Source organism: Larus michahellis, chromosome 1 (assembly GCF_964199755.1).
Source record: "Larus michahellis chromosome 1, bLarMic1.1, whole genome shotgun sequence".
Taxonomy (NCBI): domain Eukaryota; kingdom Metazoa; phylum Chordata; class Aves; order Charadriiformes; family Laridae; genus Larus; species Larus michahellis.
The window spans coordinates 158,950,463-158,973,270 of NC_133896.1; the positions used below are offsets into that span (position 1 = coordinate 158,950,463).

The 22,808-nt window shown below is 37.9% G+C and overlaps 1 protein-coding gene across 4 annotated transcripts in view; it reads right to left on the bottom strand.

The window, feature by feature from the left end:
• The window catches only part of MYO16 (myosin XVI), a 400,883-nt gene that overhangs the window by 56,446 nt on the left and 321,629 nt on the right, over positions 1 to 22,808 (bottom strand). For all 4 annotated transcript variants that reach the window (XM_074561661.1, XM_074561651.1, XM_074561671.1 and 1 more), the window contains one exon: positions 10,310 to 10,412. In XM_074561661.1, coding sequence (XP_074417762.1) covers positions 10,310 to 10,412 — 103 coding nt within the window. The remainder of the gene's footprint in view (positions 1 to 10,309; positions 10,413 to 22,808) is intronic.

Sequence of the window (22,808 nt, forward strand, 5' to 3'; positions counted from 1 at the left end):
GAATCCCTGTTCCCAGGCCTGCCTGCTGAAGCTGTTCTGCCGGTCTCCTTTTAGAATCACGCCTAAGAAGTCAGAGGGACTTATTTGTGAAAATACTCTCCTAAGTATTGATGGGGTGTATGAGCTTATTCTGGTGCTGACCTGGTTACTTGGTTTAAATTATTTACTTCTTGAGGATCTTAATAACAATCATTAGATACTCTTCCCCCTTTACAGAAAAATTTAGCTAGTTAGACCAAAAGAAAACACCGTCCTTTTGATACCTTCTGAACATGCTGAAACAATCCTTAAAAATTCTTCTCTGTATAATCTTCAAAGCATTCCTTTCTAATAGCCTTTAAAAAAAACACCACACATAAGTGAGCTACACTACAAACAGTAGTAACTAAAATATTGGATAAATAATGGGCTTTCTTCTCAGGAATTCTGGAGAAGAAACTTTCCTTCCCTCTTTAGAAATAAGATTATAGATAATAGAATATATTTATTCTATAATAGATTATAGAATAAGCTTATATATTATAAGATTATATTAATAGAAGATTATAGCTTTTGTCTAGCTATTAATTTTGTACGGCTAATAGGCATACTGATTAATTAATACAAGTCTCGCTGAAGTTGCAGAAATTCATTCCAACTCTTATTTGTCTGCAGCTCACAAACTCAGTCTCTTCTCATTGCGCCATGCTGCTCCACTGTTGGTTTTTCACTATAGATCTGGGAGACAGGTATCAGCAGGGAGACTGTCACCCCTTTTCAACTACTTATTTTTAATCCAAACACTATTGTCAGATGTACATCACTGGAAGTGATGAAATACTGAAAGCCAGGACATATATACCATGTCTAACCTCCATCAACAAAATTCAGAAATGATCGTGGCACATTTTTGTCCCTTGGCTTCCCTTTGCTCTACTCTAAAGAGAAACTGTTTTAAATAAAATGTTTTAAAAAGTCTTTAACTCTGAAGTTTGAGCTGATGGTGCAACTGTCTTTTAATTGAAATCAGATGCACTCAAATGTCAAAATTAGAATTCTTTCTAGGTTTTTTTTTTTTTTTTTTCTGTTAGTATCTCTTTTCCCAATGAAATTGGCCTTTTGTGCTGTTGCAAAGAGTGTGAAGGCAAGGTGATGCAAACCACTTACTTGTCTTGCCATTGTAGAAACTCATAATTAGGAAATGGGTTTTCTTTGCGTGGTGGAAAATGCCTGGAACCGCTATTTTAGAAAATTGTGCAGCTATAAAAATTCTAGTATAACTTATCTGCTCCAGAGTAACTCCTCTGTTCAGGCCATCTATTCTGGAATAATCCTTCTGCTTACAAATTGGAGCTGGTTTTCCACAAAAATATTACCTTTTCCTAGACCCTGTTTCTACACTGGTAGCTACCCTGGTAAAATGATGTCTTTATATTTACTTAATAGATTATCATGAGTGACGCCTTCCAATTTTTAACTTCATGTTCATTTGAGACAATCTCACTGAGATCTCATTGTGCTCTCATATTCTGACATACTCTCATTCTCATTTTCTTGACCAGTGACTTCCAACAAAAGTTTCACTTTTCTTCTTGTGCTTTCAAAATTCTCTTTTTGCCCAGTTGTCTTAGCATGCTGACATCCTTCTTCATCTATCATTTGTTCTGGAATCTGCTTCTTTCACACAGCTTGCTAAATTTCCTTACGAATCTTTCCTTTTGTCCTCACTTCTTTTCCTCCTAATTTAATCAAAAAGTTCTAAGAAAAAGAGGTCAACCACTTCCTTCTTCAGTTTAAATTTGCTTCTCTTTTAGACATCTAGTCCTGTATCATGAACATCATGTTTTTCCAGCAAAGTATGTCAATTTTCTCCTCTCTTCCCAACAAGTATTCTATTTTGGTGCCTTCAACTTTATTCCAGGACACTCCACCTTGACTCCTCCCACCACATCCACTCTGTCACTAAACCCTGTGAATTCTTTAATAAATACTCATCAAACAACTGTTTTCTCTATCCATCTTATCAAAACACATACTGAGCTCCCCTTATGACTAGCTTTGGCTACTGAATCCTCCATCTTCTTGCTCACATCACCTTAAATACAGAATTCTTCTGTAAGAATAACTGAATTATTATTCATATTGTTAACTGTAATTAAATTATCATGCAGTTATTATAATTACCATTTGTATCTGAGTAGCTCTCAGACAACGAAAGCCTGGCCAGAAATACTTAACAGAATCATATTCTTCTACTCTGATTACATTTTCTCTTTATACTCCACTTTTCCACAAACCCTCTACATCACATTGGAGCCTTTTTTCCCCTCTCTGTCTCAGGCCTATCCCGAACCATCCACTTTTTCCTCATTTCTGCCTCTTTCTCTCCATTCTTCAAAATGGTTGCTTCTCCTCCTACTTCCTCACTGGAAGTCTCTAAAACATTCCTCTCTACTAGGGCAGTATTATGGTATTCTGACAGTAGAAAAGATGAAAACTTACATTTCGAAACCTTAAAAAAGCCCCGATTACCAGCAATGCCCGTGGCAAAATTAACAACCCCATTCTCAACTAGTCTCATAATTAATACCCAGGCTATATTTCAAATGTGTAAATTAACTAAGCAATGAGTTGCAATTTATTTTGCAGTGTACTGATTGTGTATTTTGCACAAAATCACAGTCAAGACAACTGCTTAAATTTATGGTCAGTTTAGCTACAAGTGTCTGGCACTGTAGAGTCACGAAGCCAGCCAGGGGACATGCAAAGCACTAGTGCTCTTTTCTCCCATCCTACACGCTAGGAAAAATGTAAATGGAGTTATTGTGGCATCACTTATGCTAAGAACTTCATTAGTAGAAGCCTGCTACAATTTTTAAGTGAATGAATACAAAATGTCAATACAAATTCATTTTTACATTCGGATAAAAGCTATTTATAGATTTTACATCATGTGCTAGGTCTATTGAGAGCAGAGCTCTAGACATGTATAGAAGAAACTGCTATAACACATTTGATTATGTTAATATGGCTGGAAATCTGTGTTGCTCAGTCTCCGAATCAAATCTGATACCCTCTAAAGTAGACCGAGAACGAGACAGTCTCACTGCCCTCTGTACAGTCCTGGTGTTCAGTGAAAGCAATAATGCCTAAAAATGCTGGAATTGCATATGCCAGATATCAAAACAGTTTTTGAGGCTGCCACTTGTCTTCTTCCTGGTCTTTTCTCTAATCACAAAACGTTCCCTGCTTGCCTAGGGGAAAAAAAAGGTTAAAATGTTCTTCCACTAAAGCACTCACTTTTCAATACTTTCTGGACTACAAAGTGCTCTCATCTGAGTCTGAAATTTTAATGTCATTCAGACTCCTGTAAAAGTAAACCATCTGTGAATTACAGTCATAGTTATTTTAATTAGAAAAGCATTAGGGTTTTAAATGTTATTTTTCAAAATGACACATTTTTTAAAGATTAAGTAAAATTGTCATTGATGACTACCAAAGCTTCAATTACTGCTACAGGCCTCCTTTTTTCTTTCCTGGGAGGAAGGAGAAAGGATGGGAGGGAGCTGTTCTTTCTCTCTTTCTTCTTTTTTTTTTTTTTTTTACAGAAAAGGTGTAGGATGTAGAAGTACAGACATTCAAAACTATGGAATGGATGCTGAGATGGTGTGTAGGTGGCATGGAGGCAGTATTAGCTCATACTTAATAGGTGTCAAGGGAATCTGCAAAGCTGTTCTTTAGTTTAAAAAAGGCAATTTGTGGGAGTGCTGTGTGTTTCTGGCAGTACTTTCAAAATAGCTACCTACAAAAGACAGAGAACTATAATCTAATGATATTTTACACAATGACACACATTTTCACAGTGCATTAATGAAATGTAGAAAAAAGCCTTAAAACTATTGTAAAATGTGTCTTTTTGCAGTGTACATGTCTGCAAAAATGTTGTAACGACAAACACATTTACAGGGTACTGATCTTTTACATGGACTGAAATGTTATTTTTAAAGGCTTACTCTTTCTGCTTTATTTGTTAGCTTTTCTTCACACATTTTAAGAGTCTTCCTTTGTCTCTGGCAAACTAATGACCTTGCACCATGGTACATACTGAATAAACCCACAGTTTAGCATAGCTTAAGTATGGCCTTAATATAAAGTATGTGAGTAGTCCAGTATTCATGCAAGTGACATTAAGCGCTTGTCAGGAGTTGAACTTTAGGGAGAAAAAACTGTCATTCAGCTCTCTGGGAAAGGGCAGAAAAATGGTCATTCCTTTTCCAAGAAGTGTATAAACCTCACAGCTCTTTGCAATTGTGAGGTGACAAAAAGGACTGCCCTACGGGAAAGGAAGGGACCAGGAAATACAAGAGGTATGTAAAAAATATTCCACGGAGGAAACCCTACCCCAGTTTTATCTCATGAGATCTCTCATGGACCTACCATTCTAATCTTTCAAAATTCTAGAAATAGACATAGCACCAAAAGAAACAATATGAAAATGTCTCTCTGCGTGAACTGAGAAACACAGGCAACAGGCGATGGGGACAGCAATGGTGGAGAAAGTAAAGCCTGAGGTAGGAGACTGGAAAACTAAACCCAGGCAAATAAGAAATGAACACTGGAACCAAACAGGAACCAAAAATAGAGTTCTGTGTTGAAAGACCGAGAGCTTCGTGTTCTGAGGTTCAAGTGAACCAACCATTCTATCCTCTGGCCAAGGGGATGGGATGGACTCGTACTGTGTGGCACAAAATAGCTGCTGAGAAAGACTGCAGGTAGGTACCAAAAGTATCAAGACTTTTGGTAGTAAAGTCACTCTGTGGCAATTCCTGCTACTAGCAAATTATTTCCAAGAATATAATGGGATGTTATAAAGGGACAACGATATAATGGGACAATGTAATTTTGCTAACGTAATTCAAAGTATGAGGGAAATATAGACACTGGTGCTCCAATTATTTACTGTTAGTCTGGAAACTCCTCCTGGGATATTTTTTTTTAAATGTGATCTTCATAATTTACTTAATTTTAAAATTGCCTGAAAGAAAATTGACTCTTAAAATAAGATGTTCAAACCAAAAAGGAACATTGACTTCCAGCACAGTTAAAATTTCTAAATGATAAATGAATAAACTGGCATAGGATTTATGAGTACTCAGTTTTCCTACTCAAGGGAAAAAAAGAGTTAAGAATCCCTTATCTATTGCATTGCTTGCAAAGTACTCTAGTACTTTTATCGTCTCATGTACAAAGCAATTTGTATTTCAATATAGCATAACCATTTTCATTTTAAGCCAAAATAAACAGTTCAAAAAATAATTTAAAACTCTCTCTGAACTAAGCATACAATTTACATATGTATGCCACATACATTTCATACTCTTCTGTTTAATCATAAATATATTTTTCCCAAAAAGGACGCTCGTATCCTAATATCATATATTAATATATTGAAATAAAAAAAATACTTAGACAGCTGTATCAAATCCAATAAATGAAACACCTGTAGGTCAGTAATGAAATATGGTTCTCTTTGTGATTGGTAAGATTTGGATCAGACTCTTAATTTTCCTTCTGCAGTTATAGAAGTGCTAGAAGAATTTAAAAACTCTAGACGGACTTCTGGTATTTCCCTTTATTAAGGGCTTGTTCTCTGTTTTAACATTCTTCCTGAGTGGAAGAAGTTTAATAACACAGCTCCACGCTGGCAAGGATGATTTCTCCAGAAACACTGCAGGCTCCTGAAACAACTTGAGCAGTGTCTGTAGCTGTAAAAATGTGAACTGGCACTAACACAGTATCTACCTCATGCAACTACCTGGTGCTGATTTGGAGCTTCATACACCATTTGACTGACTTTCCTGTACTGCTTATTTCATACCTGATGAATCTTTGGATCACCCCATTCAGAGTTAAGACGTGGCTTACTCTTTCCAAAATGAGTGATCTCTTGTGTTCAAAGCTACTGATAAGAAGGAATCATTGTGGATTAGAAGCGGCAGGCTAAAAAGTGGAAAGATAAACTAAGACAAAGCTTTTATTAGACATTTTTAGGGGTTCCTATCTTTTAACCAGACAAGCATTCCCAGCAGTCAAAGGCTGAAAGATTCACTTTGAGTGAAGTCTGGCCTTTGCAGCACTTGTATTTAACAGCTGCGCTGTATAGCAAGAGCAAATTAAACTGATGTTTTGTTTTACTTCTGGTATAATACAAGTTGTTTGCATTTCGGCAAGCTCCATCTGAAGTAACCGAGAAGGGTTAATTGCAGACCACTGACCTTAGCTAAACAAAATGTAAAGCTCCAAGTTTTGATGAGAAAGCTCAGTAAGCTATGAGCTAACTCTCCTTTTTTGAATTTATATTTGCAAGCTTAACAGTGTGAGGAATGATAATCCAAATAAATGAAAGTTTCCTTATGACAGTAAAAAAAGCCAAGGACTGTTTGTGCCCTGTTCTTCTCCCAGAGCATGATAATGTTTGCAAGCGAGTCATGCTATTGGGATTGTAGGCTTTGCTTAGCTAATACATGACTGCATGACAATAAATGAACATAGCACTGAAAATGTAGGTTTCCAAATGTAACGGCCTTCAGATGTTCTGGAGGGCAGGAGGTTCTTCTGCTTTACATGGAGCAGCCAGCACTTCCACTCAATTTGAGTCTAAAGTTTCTACATATCATCTTGCTTTTTCTAACATTAATAGCAAAACTCTCACTGACTTCTCCAGGGGTTAAACAAGTCTATTACTTTCACTCTGTCTGGAGGAGGAATGGCTTGTTTTGATTTAGAAATCTGATTTTCTCTTACATCGGGCACGCTTAAAAGTCACAGCAAGTAGCTAAGCTTGTCATGATCAAGTATATATTTAAGATGAAAGAACACCTTAGCTAGGCTGTGCACAGAGTCAGGATGCAAAAACTGCCTTTCGTTAGTAGCTCTGCACTTTTATAATTTCAGTAGTTAAGCTAAGTGCAAGACTGAAACTGCATGGTATGCCAGCTTCAATGAAATAGCTATTTTACTGTCCTAGTTTAGTTATCTCCAGCTCAGCTTACCCAAGTAACAGCAACATCTCATAAACCTATCAACACTTCCCTAATAAATACTTTCTTCTAGCACAGAAGCTGCTGAATCAAGCACCAGACGTTGGCTAGCTGATAGCGTTTGCTCTTATGCTCTACTAAACAGTAGAAAATAAACCAAAACTGGATTCTGGTATTGGATCTTCTTCACTTGTCCTCCATTTTTAAACAGACTGCAGTATTTGCAAGAGGAGAAAGAATTTGTTCTGTGAGTAGGCTCTGGGTTTTGTTGTTTTGTTGGCTAAAAAAACTCTCCAAACACAACTTACATGAGAAAGATAAATTGTCAAGCAGGAAATAAATACAAAGAAACCATTTTCTTTACTCATTTTTGGGCTCTCACTTCAGAACACACATTTACTTTCCCCTCCTCCAAGTTCATATCACTTTTCACAAAATGGGATGGTGAGATATGTTATCAGAAGGAAGTTAAATAGAGTATCATTCAGATTCACTCAGCTATGAAGTCCAGATCTTTCTTTTTCCCCCTTTCCTAAGGAGTTTATTGGCAACCTCATCCTCTGATGATGACATATAAGCAGGAGGTTGATTTCAGATGTGTGTTGCTAAACTAAACTTCATCATCTTTGATGTGGATATTTTAGCTATCTATTATTTTTTTTTTGGTCAATTTATCTCCCTGAATCTGCAACAGCTCTTCAGGGAAGTGCAGGTAACAGTGCTGAGGAAGACATTTTTTGACTTATTCATGAACCCCTGCATCAAATAGATTTTCAGTTCCAGCAGTGACTCATTTGAAGTAGTTACTGCTGGCAACAGTGGCTGAATAAACTGGTTATATGTGCAACCCCCTACTTCTTGGATGATTTTTAATGATGTACTACAGATGACTCTTTTCCTCTGGCTTTGCTAGCTGACATCATCCTGGGTTCCTAATTCCTCCTTTCCTTCCCTTTCTTCCCCCTCCTTCTCCCTTTTAAATTTTTTTCTTCTTTTTTCAGAGTCCTCTGCTGTAAAAGCATAGAGGAGGGCACCCATGACAACTGCAGATTGTATAAGCTTCCTCATGCAGGTTGTTACTTAAAGTTCAACTTTCATGATTAGTCAAATGAATCAAAAAGATAATTGAGAGAGAGATATTATGTGACACAGACATTAGTCACTACTGCTGGTAGTTGGGTATATGTTTTTGTATCACCTATACAAAACATGTTGGTGTCAAGCTTGTATTCGCTGGGTATTTATCTGTAAGAAATTGTCTGGACTCAGAGTGAATTTTCTCATCTTTCCATATGTTTATCATAGCTCTTTGTGGCTTGAAAAAGATGTAAGGAGAAGGTCACTCATTTTTTCAGACCTTGTTCCTTTCAGCTTAGTCTGTTGCCACGTGCTTCTTAGTCACTGAGTGACAGTGGTATAACTCTCACCCCCAAACCCTCCTATTTCATTTAACTTATCAGCATCTCTTCAGAGTTTTTTTCCTTTCTGGTTTGATGGATGATGCATTATGCACTGCTGTAGTCTTTGCACACCTGGCTTCTGGTGTTAATGAGATTCTGGAGTCAGAACCTCTAAAATCTTTTTGCTATCCCAAGCTTCAGTCCCCTGCGTGACGGAGGGATTCCATTTTGCAATTTCCTTTTTATGTTTTTGTCTTTCAAGGTTTCAGGCTTGTTTTCAAATGCCAATCACTACAGAATCACTAGTCTTGAGCTGTAGGCTTTCACTGACGGCCAATTGCTTTTTTTCAGGCTGTAATGCTGTTACTGTCTCGTGGGGAAATAAACTCCATAGGCATCCTGCTCTGTGTTCTGTGACTGGAGCACAATATGCAATTACCGTTACACAGCTTTTGCCCAACATCAAGCCTGTAGCCCCACACGAGTTCTGAAGGTTAGTGGTATTCTCAGCTCCAGGTACCTGTAAGTGAAGGTACAGCTTCTAGATATTAATGACTGGTTTTTACAGGTAAACTTTTGGAAAGGATGCAGAATATACTCCAGAGCTGACTCAAGAAACTTGAGTAGTGAAAGCAAGTCTATTTTAATGTTGTTATCTTTTTCAGGGTCCGTCCTTTTCCTCTTCGCTTCTGAGGGAGTAGGGCTATATGTGCCCACTACTTACTTTAGCGACTAAAAAGGGACTTAAAGAGTATTTTGTCCAAAGAAGAATCTTCTTATGTGCCCAACTGCAGGTGATCATGGATGTGTGCTAGTGGGAGGCCTACCTTTTTTCCTGTTATAACTAAGGAATCTGGGCCACTGAGAAACACCCAAAGTCCAACATAGTCCTTGTTCTTCATAAACAGTTGCAGAAATTTTTCAGGGCATCTTAATGCTTAGAGGTCATGCATTAATCAGAAGACCTATGTTAATCCCTTCCTTCAAACTAATATTCCTGAAGCCTATAGGAGTCTAGCTGCTAAACTTCATACTTGTCCCTGAAACTGGTCTGGAAGCTCTCTTGTGGAATAGATTTCAGTCCTCCTATGCTGGGAAAAGACCTGAATTTGAAGCTCACACCGTCTGGAAGAATGCTCTACACATTAAGTCACAGAAATAGCTTATATAGTGTGCAAGGAAACACCATTTTCTTTATGTCAAAGAAATCAGTCCTGCTGAATTACAAAGCTACCCAACGGAGATGACTGAGTACTCTGGACAAATGGGGACATCCACCTTACAATCCTCACGTTGGTGAGGATTAACTAGGATATAAATAGGGTAAGGAGATGGGATAGGAAGTTGAGAGCTTCCTGTTCAGTATTTGGCTCTTTTTTTTTTTTACTTTACTTGATGTACAGCAACACTAGGTACTTTGGTCTATCTCTGAATCAGCATGCTGGTACCTACAAAGGCATTGACCAGACGGGAAGGCCTAAGGAGTTGTTTTGAGTCTCCCCTATTATGACAGTGTAGTATTTATTATAGGATTTTACATAAAGAAAATGTGCAGGTTTTTTGTTTTTTTTTTTTTTGTAATTCAGAAACCATTCAACCACTAAAATATGTACACCAAATACCTTTAAAAACCTGAATGCAAATTTACACAGGGTACATGCTTAATTGAAATCTTTTCCTTCCCACAAGAATACACTGATTTTTTGACACAATGATCACAGCTACTCATGTGCTAGAAAACTCAGAAAATCAGTTTGATTCTATTCCAAAGCATATATAAAATGTCAAAAGAATATACTGCTGCAAAGGATCTGGTGGCTTGCCACAATGGAAATGACTCAGCTAGCTTGTTTAAAGAATGATATTTTAATTGCTTTGTAGATCACAAACCTGCCAGCCTTGTAATTTACACTGCTGAAGAACAAGACGACATCTCTCCTTGGCAGACAATTTCTTCTTCTCTCCTGCAGCCGTATCAGCCAAATCTTTGTACCTAGAAAAATCAGCAGAAGTAGAGTTACTCTAATGTTGGCCTAGTCGATGTCTTTGCAGACATTGTTAGTTTTTCTTTGACTCTCAAATCTTTGATATCCGAACTGGAAGCTTAGGATTCTCCTAAGGGTGAAGATAACAAGAAAGCCAATCACTTTTATATCTTTATATTATTAGACATGACCTTGGTTAATAACAGTGTGGGACAAGTGGTGCTTAAAACTCAGATTTGCTTCCTGTCAGTTCTTTGGATGCCTCACTGAAAATCAATGCAGAAAGAATGCAAAGCCTCAACGACTGATTTCATTGGTACCGAACTGGGTCACTGAAAGGAGGAACATATTTTTTCAGTATGTGTCATATGACACATGCCTATTAAGGAGTAATTCATAAGAAAGCAACATCGATAAAAATGTTTTCCATCAGTCTGAAATAATTTTTTTTTCATTTTGAACAAAAGGTCTTATAGCAAAGAGACTTCAAGGAACTTGATCGGTTTACATTATTGGAAAGAAGATCAAGAGGAGACTTGATTACAGCATCGAGTACCTTCAAAGACAGAAAATGGTAGATGTTAAAGGGCTCTTTGATATACCAGATAAAAGAACTAACGAACTAATGTAGGAAACTTAAGTCATACAAAGTCAAATAAAGTATAAAATTCAAATTTTAACTGTGGACTACTACATATTACTAAACTGATGAATTTTATACATCTTGATGCTTCATATTATTACTACACTTTCTTAAAGGTATTCCTGAGTCTAGATCTGAGTGGATGTAATGAGATGGAATGCTTTTTCATTATAAAAAGCCAGTTTTTGAAAAGGGAAGATTTTGCAAAAGTGTCACTTTTGATTAAATTCTCAGTGAAATACGGGTAAGTTTTGAAGTTTGCAGGCTAACTACATTTCGTGACATTTTATTTATTTGGTTCCTTAACAACTGAATTCACCTATAGCTCTGGTGCAACCCAAAACTGTGCTGTCCTGGGACCACTCACGCAGACCATGGCAGGCAAAACTGCAGGGCTGGAATGACTTCAGGGTCATCAATGATCCCAGGAGCTGTAGCAACTCTGGAGCAACATCTGCAGACAAACTGCTCTAAGGCCAAATTTCAGCTAGACTTCTAGTTTCCTGGAGCTGCACAGACCCTTGGGTATCTCAGCTCCTGCAGTCTGGAAATGTCCTCTGGTCTGGTAGCACTCCTGCTGAGGACTCTGTGGCTGAGTCTATACTAGTAAATGAAATGTGAGAGGGATTATTTCTCTGGCATATAAACCATCTGGCAAAAAACCAGCCCGTCTATTTATTAAGTATTCTGCTATGTTCTATTAAGCTGTGTTACCTTCCAACACAGTGTAGCCACATCTAAGCTGCCTTCTGGGACTGATCACTAAGCGGTCTTAATTCCCAAATTGTGCTCAGGAATTGTTTGGAGGAGTGATGGTGGGAAGGGGTCAAAACTTCACCAGAGATGCTTTTAGTTAGTTTAACACTCCTGATTAGCAGTAGAGAACTGCGGATCCTACTTTCACAATACCTCAACTAGTTGTACGGTCATGAAGACATTTTTTTATGGACTTCTATTAAGGCGGAGGCCACCTCATTTCCGTACTTGTATCAACTGGATTTTCTTAGAAATCATGGAGAATCAGAGGTGTTAGAGAGACAACTGCTGGAAAGCTTAGCAACTGCTGACTGAAACGAAGATGACTCAGCATTGACTTAACAATGCATGAAGAAGTAACTGTGAAAGCGGCCAGCCTGAAACTTACTTATAGCAGAAACCCAAAGAAGTATATTTCATTCCTGAAACAGAGCCAAACAAAAATTTAAAAGGTTGAAATTCTAAGTTTGGATCAGATTTACTTTAGAACCATGTAAATCGCAGGAATCAAAACAACGATAATTAAACATTCTTTACAATCTGTATTATACAGGAGGCCAGGCAAAAATGATCCACTGCTTTCCCCCAGCTTTAAAAGTCTCTGAAATTCTACCACATTATCCTGGAAGTCTAGTCAGAGTTCACAATTCCCTTCTTAGAAAACAGGACAGGCTAATGGTTGTGGTAGGAGAGAAAGAGCTAACTATGGAAATTTAATGAATTAAACTTACTAAGTCATTTGTAAGATGATCTACCTTTCCTTATGTTAGACACTGAAAAGCTGCACTCCTAGCCTGAGTTAGTCATCTTGTTTTCAAGACAGTCTGTGAAGATAAGTATTTCCATAGGGTGACTTGTTCTATGCATCCTAGATATTTTTGTTAAAATGAGAAGAGATTGCCCTCTGGAGGTCCCTTTCTCTACTGACCTTAGATGGACTCAGAAGAGAAGTCCAGGCTGGATGTTTGTGTTCTGGGTGGCTGAGAGGAATCTCACCCTTACGTCTACTTGTCCGACTGACTTACTCATCTGCAGAGTAACTAACAGAGGGACTGAGAGAACTTCCTTATTTCTTCCATCTATCTTGTTCAAATATACTGGCTATCTAAGCACCTAGGATGAAAAAGCACTTTTAGACGTGGCGTCATCATCTGCTATCTCAAATCAATCACTTTTATCTTGTATTAGGCTTCTCAAACAAAAACAACACAAAATTTGTAGCTATTTTTTCAGCCAGAATGGTTCCCTGATTTTATTCTCAGCCCAGCTGTGCAAATACCAGTGTTAACACCGTGGAAGTAATGGGAATTGGTAAGTGGGAATGAGCAGGCCGCACCAGTTGGTGGCAGCCCAGATTTGTCCTGGACAAAAGTGGTGATCTAATCATAATCTTATTTGATTTTTTGTACTTAATTTTAAATGAGTCAAAATATTTAAACTTTCTTCATTCTTTTTTTCCTTTTGGGGAGATAACCAAACACTATAACTTTGACTTAGGGATTTTTTTGTATTTTAAACTTGCTTTACCCTCAGTAAAAAAAAAAATATGTTAAAAGAAAGCAAAACAGAATTGACAATAAACTAAGATATGAATAAAGAAATAAAAACTTACGAGATATTATCAAAATGCAAAATGACATATCTTTAATGTACCAGATACTTTCTAGTGTGAACTGAGATTGTGTTACCATGTAGACACAATAATTTAATGTCCTCTTAAATTTAACCCTTTCATAGTCTCAAGAATAGTATCAGAACTTATTATTATTCAAATTTACTGTATCACAGAAAACAGTAATAAGAAATACTGAATTTATGGTGCAGGCTTGTATAGATGAACTTGAGCTACTTGCAAACAACAGGGCTTGCTTCTGGGGAAATGTAATCAGAGAGTCTTTGAAACTTTCCCTTACCAGAGAATTCCTCCCCCACCACTGCAGCCTTAGTTCACTCTGAAGCAAATGGACAAATCCAATTAAACATCAGTCGTCTTCTCACTAACAGGTCATACATTTTGAACCTAGCAAATACTGCAGTGTCTTTGTAAGGCTTTAGAGAGGAATCCAGTGAGCATACTCAGTGCTACCTTGCTAAAAACGTCTTTGATCAGGTGAAAAACACTTCAGCTAAACTTGGATTGATGAGTTAGGTATGGACTTTCTTAAACGTCAGTAGAAGACATTATTCAGGTGTCATATACCCTACTGTAATATCCATGCTTAAAATAGGTCAGATGAATTGTGCACTGTAAGACCCTCATTTCTTTCCATTGACTATGCAGATAGTCTATGCTCTTGAGTCCAGAAAGACATCTAATATCAGACAAAGTAAATTTCCTTCCCAGCCAAGTCAAGAAGCTGATAAACGCCAATATTTCATGGCCTAGCCAGAGCAACTCATTCACTAAGGGGTCCAAAACAATTTAAAGGATTAAATTGAATCAACATCCCTCCACTACCATGTCAAGACTAATGTAGTGTTGATTAGGAAACAAATGCAAGACCTCTTCCAGTTACGAGCTGAGACAGGGTACACTACCATCGGGGGGGCTCTCCCCAACTCCCCTCCACAGGAAATTCGTGTGAGAGAAGCTCCATTTTCCCCAGCTTTGTCCTTAGCAGCCTCCTTGTACTAACTTGTCATTTTTACTTGCCTAAACAGATGAAAGAGCTTTTGGCTAGACAGGATAGCACTGTCAGCGTGTACAGACTGGCCAGGATCCTCTGGTGTTGCAGAAGCTGTGCTCTGACCTCTCTTCCTTTGCTTCCGAATGATGCTTTTTATCAGGGAGATTTTGTGTTTGTTTAGACTAGATACTGCTGCCAATACCTTCAGGTAGCCTGTGAATATGGAAAACTCAGTTCTCTTAGGTCTTCACAGATAAGGATGTTATCTGATCATTTTCCCCCTCACTTCCCTAAGTGCACAGCTGACAAGATCCAGCAGGCTGTTTTTCCCTGAGACAGAATATTCCCCAGTTCAGGTTATGGCACAGGAACCCAGTTATATTCTCAGGCTCAGCACGCTATTTGATTTACACGGAGTGTGCACAAATAGGCTGTAGGGCTGTACTCCCAGTTCTGTACACAGAGCAAATCTTTAAGCATAGGAATAAACACCATGCACTCAATTTCAATAGCACAACAGCATGATAGAAGATACTAATGGAAAGAACACGGCAAGTATAAAGGGCACAAAAGCACGCAGCTCCAAATCAACAGCTCAAACAAACCACATAGATGTCTTTGAAATGAAGCCTCAGAACTACTTTTTTGTTGTTGTTTTTTCCCCCCCCCCCCTATTTTTTTTCTCAGGTCTCTCTCTTGCCTAGCTAAGAAAGAAAGATGAAAAATGGCAAACTAAGAGGTAGCTACCGACTGCAATCCAACGTTCTCAGTGATAGGACAGCTTCTAACACCAGAACTCAAATCTTTCCTGAAAGCAACTCCTTTTCTCCATGTCTTTGTCTTGTTATTTACAAAATCAAAATCAGGTATGGCTGGCATGTAACTGCTTTATAGGAGTGCTAAGTAATGTAGTTTTAAGTTTTAAATATCCAAACATAGCTTATGCAAGGAAAAACAATCAGTCCTGCCAGCGTAATTAATTATGTTGCAGTTTCGTTTTCTCTTTCTTTTGTTTACTACGATGTGTTCTGTTTGCCAAGGGAAAATGGCATGATTTAGTAAAATCTATTCAAAAAGTAGTGAATAAAAGAAGGCAATCAAAATTAACTTGTACCCTGTATTTCTGTTAGAAGAAATGCAAAAATTGTCATCACAAAGGAGTAAAAACAGGTTGTGCTGTCTTGCTAAATTCGTTTTTTTCCTTTCTAAACTTCCTCTTTTCTTCCTTTGACAACCAGTAACAGATTGATGTATTATTATGTCTGTGAAGTATGTGAAAGAGATGGACTTTGTTTGCAAAACTTGTCACTATGTGCTCATAACTCAGGATTTTTAGTTTTGTTTGTTTGGATTTGGGGAGGGTGGGGAGAGTGGGTTAGGCATGGCTCGTATTTGAAAAATCTATCAAGTGAGAGCTGAAATATCTAGAGGGCCTATCTACTGAAGAGAGAAATGTATTTTTTTTAAGGAAAAAAAAGGGATGTTTGGACGATTTTCAAGTATTAGAAACCTTGTAAAAGTAGTCAGCAGCAAAGAGTAGGATGGAATTTTGATTAATGTTATGTGTATATAAAGGATATATAGTCATTTCACTTCCCTGTGTTACGTTCTTTTTTTCTGACCTAATTATTTTTGAAATATGAGGAACATGGGAAATTCCAGATAATTAGAAAAGGGGAAACAGATTATTATAGTTACCAAGAGAAGAAAAGAAAATTTATTCTGCCAATCTCTGTACAATATATATGACATAAATATCTCATTATACAGCACAAATTTTAATGACCAAAGCAGGTATTCAAAATTTTGGAGAGAATAAATCTTTGGGTGCGGAGAAGAAAAAGATGCCTTTATAAAGAACAGATTATAGTGCACAAACAGACTACATTTTGGGCTTCTTTTATAGGAGTACAAAAATACAGTATAAGAGGACTATAAGGTTGACCTTTATATGAAACGCATTTTGCACTGAGGCTGTTTCATACAGAGTTATAGAAATAATTCAGATGATTGGTGTAGAGGTGAGCATGAAGTGCAATTTGCCTGATAGATCTGAAACAATGAATAAGTATATATGGCAATGAACCAAAACTTCAGAGTACCCGCCAACCATACTACTGTTAGTTTTTTAAATATCCTAATTGGTATCAAGCAACACAGGATTAAATGGTTAGATCTGTAGAACAGTAAGCGTTAAGGGAGAAGATAAAATTAGAGCAATTTTGGAAAAACTGCAAGCAATTTTATTCTCTCTGGTTAAATCTGGCACACAGACATTTCGTGACAGAAAGAAACCTGGAAAGTACTAATGTTAAAAGTGACCTTTCAGCAAATTGACCAGATATCATAGTTTTACCACAATGATTTTATATCTGCCACTGGAAGCCAGAAACATTGATGAAACATTCTGATTTTCTACTTCAACAATTAAAAATTCACTTCCTATATAAAGAGGTGGAGGGGCATAGATATCATGCTTCAACATGTCAACGGAAAAAGGAAAATAGAGTGACATAAATGGTATGTAACTGAGACAAAAGAGCAAAATTAAGGACTAAGAAATAAAAGTGGAAAAGACTCAAAAAAACCCAGAATATAATTTTACCTGCATGTGAGTGTGCCACTAGCCCCTTGCAGAGGTCAGTACAGGCTTTTGAGAGAGGATCAGGGCTGTGAAATCCACTGGATTAGAATACCCTCGCATAGAGAAGTGGCCATTTGGGATATTTTAATTTAGACTGAATAAAAAGTAAAATAAATTTCTCAGATGAAGATACTACTTTGGGATGGGTGACAGATAAATGAATTGGAAGGATTTACTTTTTTTTCTTTCCCAAATTGTACATTTTTGCATTAGGTTTTGACACCCTTAATCTTTTCTAGACACCTGAATTTCAATTTCTGGAGAGAAGAAATAACAAATATATGTGTGTCTTAATCCTAGAATACTTATTCATATACTTCATGTAATTAAGCAGGGGCTTCCTCATCTCAGACAATGTGGCAGCAGAATAATAAATAGAATATAAATTATAGTTCAGCTCTTGGGATTAGTGGATTCAGCTATGCAAATAAAAAATGAATTCACAACATCTGCTAAAGATTTGCATTACAATACTTTTGCATCATCTTACTTAACGCTGACATTCCCATTCGAAAGCAATGTAAAAATATATTTATTTAAGAAATTGGCAAAAATGACACATTAACTCAGAAATATGCTAGCATCACAGAAGCATGGAATGGTTTGGGTTGGAAGGGACCTTAAAGATCATTTAGTTCCAACCCCCCTGCCATGGGCAGGGTCACCTCCCACTAGACCAGGCTGCTCAAAGCCCCATCCAGCCTGGCCTTGAACACTTCCAGGGATGGGGCATCCACAACTTCTCTGGGGAACCTGTTCCACTGCCTCACCACCCTCACAGGAAAGAATTTCTTCCTAATATCCAATCTAAATTTCCCCTCTTTCGGTTTAAAACCTTTATCCCTTGTCCTATAGCTCCATTCCCTGATAAAGAGTCCCTCCCCATCTTTCCTGTAGGCCCCCTTTAGGTACTGGAAGGCTGCTATAAGGTCTCCCCAGAGCCTTTTCTTCTCCAGGCTGAACAAACACAAATCTCTCAGCCTGTCTTCACAGGAGAGGTGCTCCAGCCCTCCGATCATCTCTGTGGCCCTCCTCTGGACTTGCTCCAACAGGTCCATGTCCTTCTTATGGTGGGGACCCCAGACCTGAACACAGTACTCCAGGTGGGGTCTCACAAGAGCAGAGAAGAGGGGCAGAATCACGTCCCTTGACCTGTTGGCCATGCTTCTTTTGATGCAGCCCAGGATATGGTTGGCTTTCTGGGCTACGAGTGCACATTGCCAGGTCATGTTTAGTTTCTCATCAGCCAACAACCCCAAGTCCTTCTCCTCAGGGCTGCTCTTCAGTCCTTCTTCATCAGAGCTGGATGCAGTACTCCAGGTGGGGTGTCATAAGAGCAGAGTAGAGGGGTGGAATGACCTCCCTCGACCTGCTGGCCATGCTACTTTTGATGCTGCCCAGGGTACAGTGGGCTTTCTGGGCTGCGAGCGCACATTGCTGGGTCGTGTTGAGCTTCTCATCAATCAACACCAAGCAGCTGTATATGAACACTTGCCTCTAACTCTGTAAATGTTTACATTTACCTCTAGATAGATATGCCTTGTGCACTGCTAACTTCCTCTTCATGCTCGGGCACTCCAGAAACAGGCGCACAGAGCACTCAACTGCTTCACTGTATGCAGAATATATGGCTGCAGAACTAATTTAACTTTTGTTATCAACCTGCTAATTTGATGCTATATAACACAGAGGTGGTATAGCACTGGTGTGTAATGAAGCTAGTTTCCCTTCTCCACAGATGTAGAAGGTGGGGTGTCAAAATTAAAAGTCCTCCTGCAAAACTAAAAGGTCTAAAATCACAGAAAATCAAAAGGTACTCGCTTTTTTTTTTTTTTTTTTTTAAACAGAGATCAGAATAAAGGAATGCCTGGGAGAAGGAGTTAACAGGTGATTGAACAGATGTGTAAATTTTTGCCCTTTCCTACCACAGAGGAGAAATGTGCCTGGTGAGTCTAAGCCACATCTCACACTACTCAGTCTATAAGGAATTAGAAGATATTTATGTATCCCTTTCCTTAAAATCACACTAAAAGCCAAGATTTTTGGTGATTTGACACTTAGCCTCCAGGAAACTTGCTGCTGAGCCTCACCAGCAGGCCGACTTCGAGTAGGTCAAGAAAGTCATCCTTCAAGGGGCACAGGACAAGGTTATGAGTGCTGGTCTGCAGATCTGCAGAGACAGTGGTGGGTATAGTATTAAAAGGAGATGAAATTATGAAAAGACTTTGAAATGGTATTCAGAGAAGGACATGCTTAGGCCCAGCTCCTGTCACAGTGTTTGGAAGCTTGGAATCAGATGCATGAAATAACTGCAAACAGGCTGTGTAAAGCAAAGTGACTTATGACTTTTTCTGAAAAATACACAAGGCCTTTTCAGAAACATGATGTGATACTGAGTTGAAACCCCAAAGTGGGCTTAGACACTTTCCCATTTGGTCTTCTGGAGGGGTTGCTACTTCATTGGCTCATTGTTTGCCAAAAAAAGCACTTCCTAGCTCATTTGTAAATATACCGAGACAGACATATATTGCAGAAGCAGAAAGCGAAACCAGAGTAAGATGGTAAATTAAAGGTTAATAGGATTGAATATGATGTTCCACCTAGATGATACTTTATTTCTTCCTTGCTTTTGTTTCTTCTTTTCTGTGCAATTTTGATTCAGACAAAGAGGAATGGAAATACATAAAATCCTTCCCACAGTGCTCACTAGTAGCTCAGACAAGGTGAATTAGGATTATGGGGCAGTATTTTAGGACCTTCTTAAACCATATAGGCAAAATAGCTTCTCTGAAAGATCATCTCTATCTGCTTTCTGCTGTGGGAGCTTCCCTTGTGTGCTCTGAACGCTGTGAGTAGTATCAGTCTGGGTAACAGTCTTGGTTCTGAATTGTATAATGGTCAGAAAGACCATTCATGAGCAACATTTTTCAAGACAGGCTAAGGCTGTCCCCTTGGCATACTATACCAATACTCAACCAGAATCTGCCCTCATTTACTGTGGAGTACAGCAGGAGTGATTCTGCTAAAACTGATGATGTTAAATTAATGCTATGTTGGTCTAAGAAAAAAAGAAAATTAAGATCCAGTGATTAAGATACATGAAAGGATTTTACGTGCGTGCTTGCATAGGATTTTGTGTTTGCTCTCAGATGTCACCACTATTAACTGCCTACTATTATTCAGTCTGACTAGGAAATCTAGCTTTAGGAAGTCTCATTCCAGGTTCTCCTGATGAAGATTAAATGGTTGTAAAGAATATCAAGATGTGGATAAGGAGAAAAAGGGTGCCATGAATGTTTGAGTTGAGTGGAAAGAATTCAACAGCTGCAAAACCACAGAAAGAAAAAACAGCAGGAGGGTCACAGTCGCTTTTGAGTGTGGAGCAGCTGGACTGCATTTATACAAGTCCTATCAGCAGCAAAGAAAAAGCAGTAAAGAGCAACTAATTATATTTTTCTAGGCATCGAAAGCACACAGTTATATTTAATTAATCAATGAATACAAAGGAATTATTTTAAAACTACACAGCAAAATTAATCTATGCATGTGACAATTTGCACATTAATTAGATAATTCAAAATTCCTGCATAGTGCCATTTGCATAAACTAATGTGTTGCATACTTCTTTAAAATGTTTATTTTAAAGATAGGCTGTTTGTATTAATTTAACAGGCATTTCCTTAAAAGGGTTTCAATGTATAAGGATTAGTGAAGATGTTAGTGGTTGATAATATTTTCTTCTAACAGGTTTATTTCTATGGCAGGCATTTAACTGAACTTCTTACTACCATATATAAATCTGTGTCCATTATCTTTGTCATTATGTGATGTCAGCAAATTATGAAGTACTCAATAATTATTTTTATTGAAACATCAAGCTTCTGAAATTATTTAATGTTATTATCTGCTTGTTATAGGCACACAGAACTCAGCTTGTGAAATGCGGGTCAAGAACTTTCAATATTCTTATTTTTACATAAATATAATATTATCTATTTTCATAATCCAAGATTTTAGATGGAATCCAGTACTGCGGTAGGTATTTTGGTACTCTGTGGGAACATTTCTCTGTCTTTAGAAACAGCACAAGCTTTTAAATTCAGAGATGTAAAATATGCATAAATATTATAAGGATACCATAAAGTAACAGGGTTATTTAGTGACTTAATAAATGTTTAGTTAACCCTGAGGAATCATAGGATCATAGAATGGTTTGGGTTGGAAGGGAACCAAAAGACCACTTAGTTCCAACCCCCTGCCATGGGCAGGGACACCTCCCACTAGACCAGGCTGCTCAAAGCCCCATCCAGCCTGGCCTTGAACACCTCCAGGGATGGGGCAGCCACAGCCTCCCTGGGCAACCTGTTCCAGTGCCTCACCACCCTCATGGTGAAGAACTTCTTCCTAACGTCAAATGCTAGTGGAAACTGAATGTCAGTCCAGAGGTACCAAGGATGGCACTTAATTCTGGAAATAAAATAAACATTTTAAAATTTCACAGATCCTTACTTAAGTTAAAATAAAGAAAACAGTTCAGCCACAATTATGTTTGTGTGTGCCTGACAGATTTATCATTGCCTAAAAAAATTAATGTAGCTAGGGGAAAAAAAAAAAGACAGCAGAAAAAAGGGCAGAAAAATACCTCGTACACCCATAGTAGTGGAGGGAGAACAATACCTTGAGGTTCTCTTTGAAACAATCTAAGAACCAGGACATTCTCTATTGCACAAAGCAATAAACTCCCTGTAAGAAGCTTCACTAAGTAAGTTTTATATATTCTATACTAAATGTAATATAAATAATGCTGGCAGATTATTCAGATTGCACACCAAACATTTTGAAGTTAGGGACTGCCAAACATAAAACCGACCACGCCACCTTTAGTTCCTTGTATCTGTCTATTTTATTACCTAATTACTTCCTCCTGCTCAAGGGACCCCTTTTCATGTCGATCCGGCAGAACTCTAAGTACATGACAGGCATAAAGAATTCAACTGATTTCAGTGGAATAACACAAAAGTTTACACCCATTTATAATCGTTTTAGCGAATGAGGGTTGCATTATAAAACTCAGAAGATGCCCAGCAAATATTTTTGCCTTCTAAGTATAGAATAAAGCTAGATGTCTGATCTACCACTGAAAACTCCAGTCAAAAAAAGAAACTTCATTTTCTCTTACATTCATTTGTGCACTGCTGGTAAGCCCTTGAAACACCAGCAGCTTTATCATTCTCATGGTCCAGCTCTGTGACATGTGACATACGGATTGATATTTTGCATGTACAATACTACTTATTCTGTGAGCTACAGAACTGATGATACCATGGCATAACTTCAAAGGCTGCTTTTGTTTCAACTCTAAAATGTTGTTCTCTGTTTTTAGTTGGAGCCTGTAGCAAACCATTAATTCTGTTCCTTGCTGCACATGGGAGGTAGACTGAGACTGAAATACCTGCAAAAATGGATAAATGTAAAATAAGTCAGTTGAATCATATCCTAAAAAAGACCATTTTTCTCTATACATTGTAAATTAAGTATAGGCTCATTAGTTGAGCTACCATAGGCATCTAAAGTTATCTAGCATATTTATTGTCTTTTGAGTATTACACAGGACCTAAGGGGGAAAATGGAGAAAATAAGCCAAATGGCTACAGAGAAACACCTAATGGGGATATTGGTCTATTTGTAACATATAAAGCTACTTCGTTTGTTCATAATATGAATAGGCCAGATA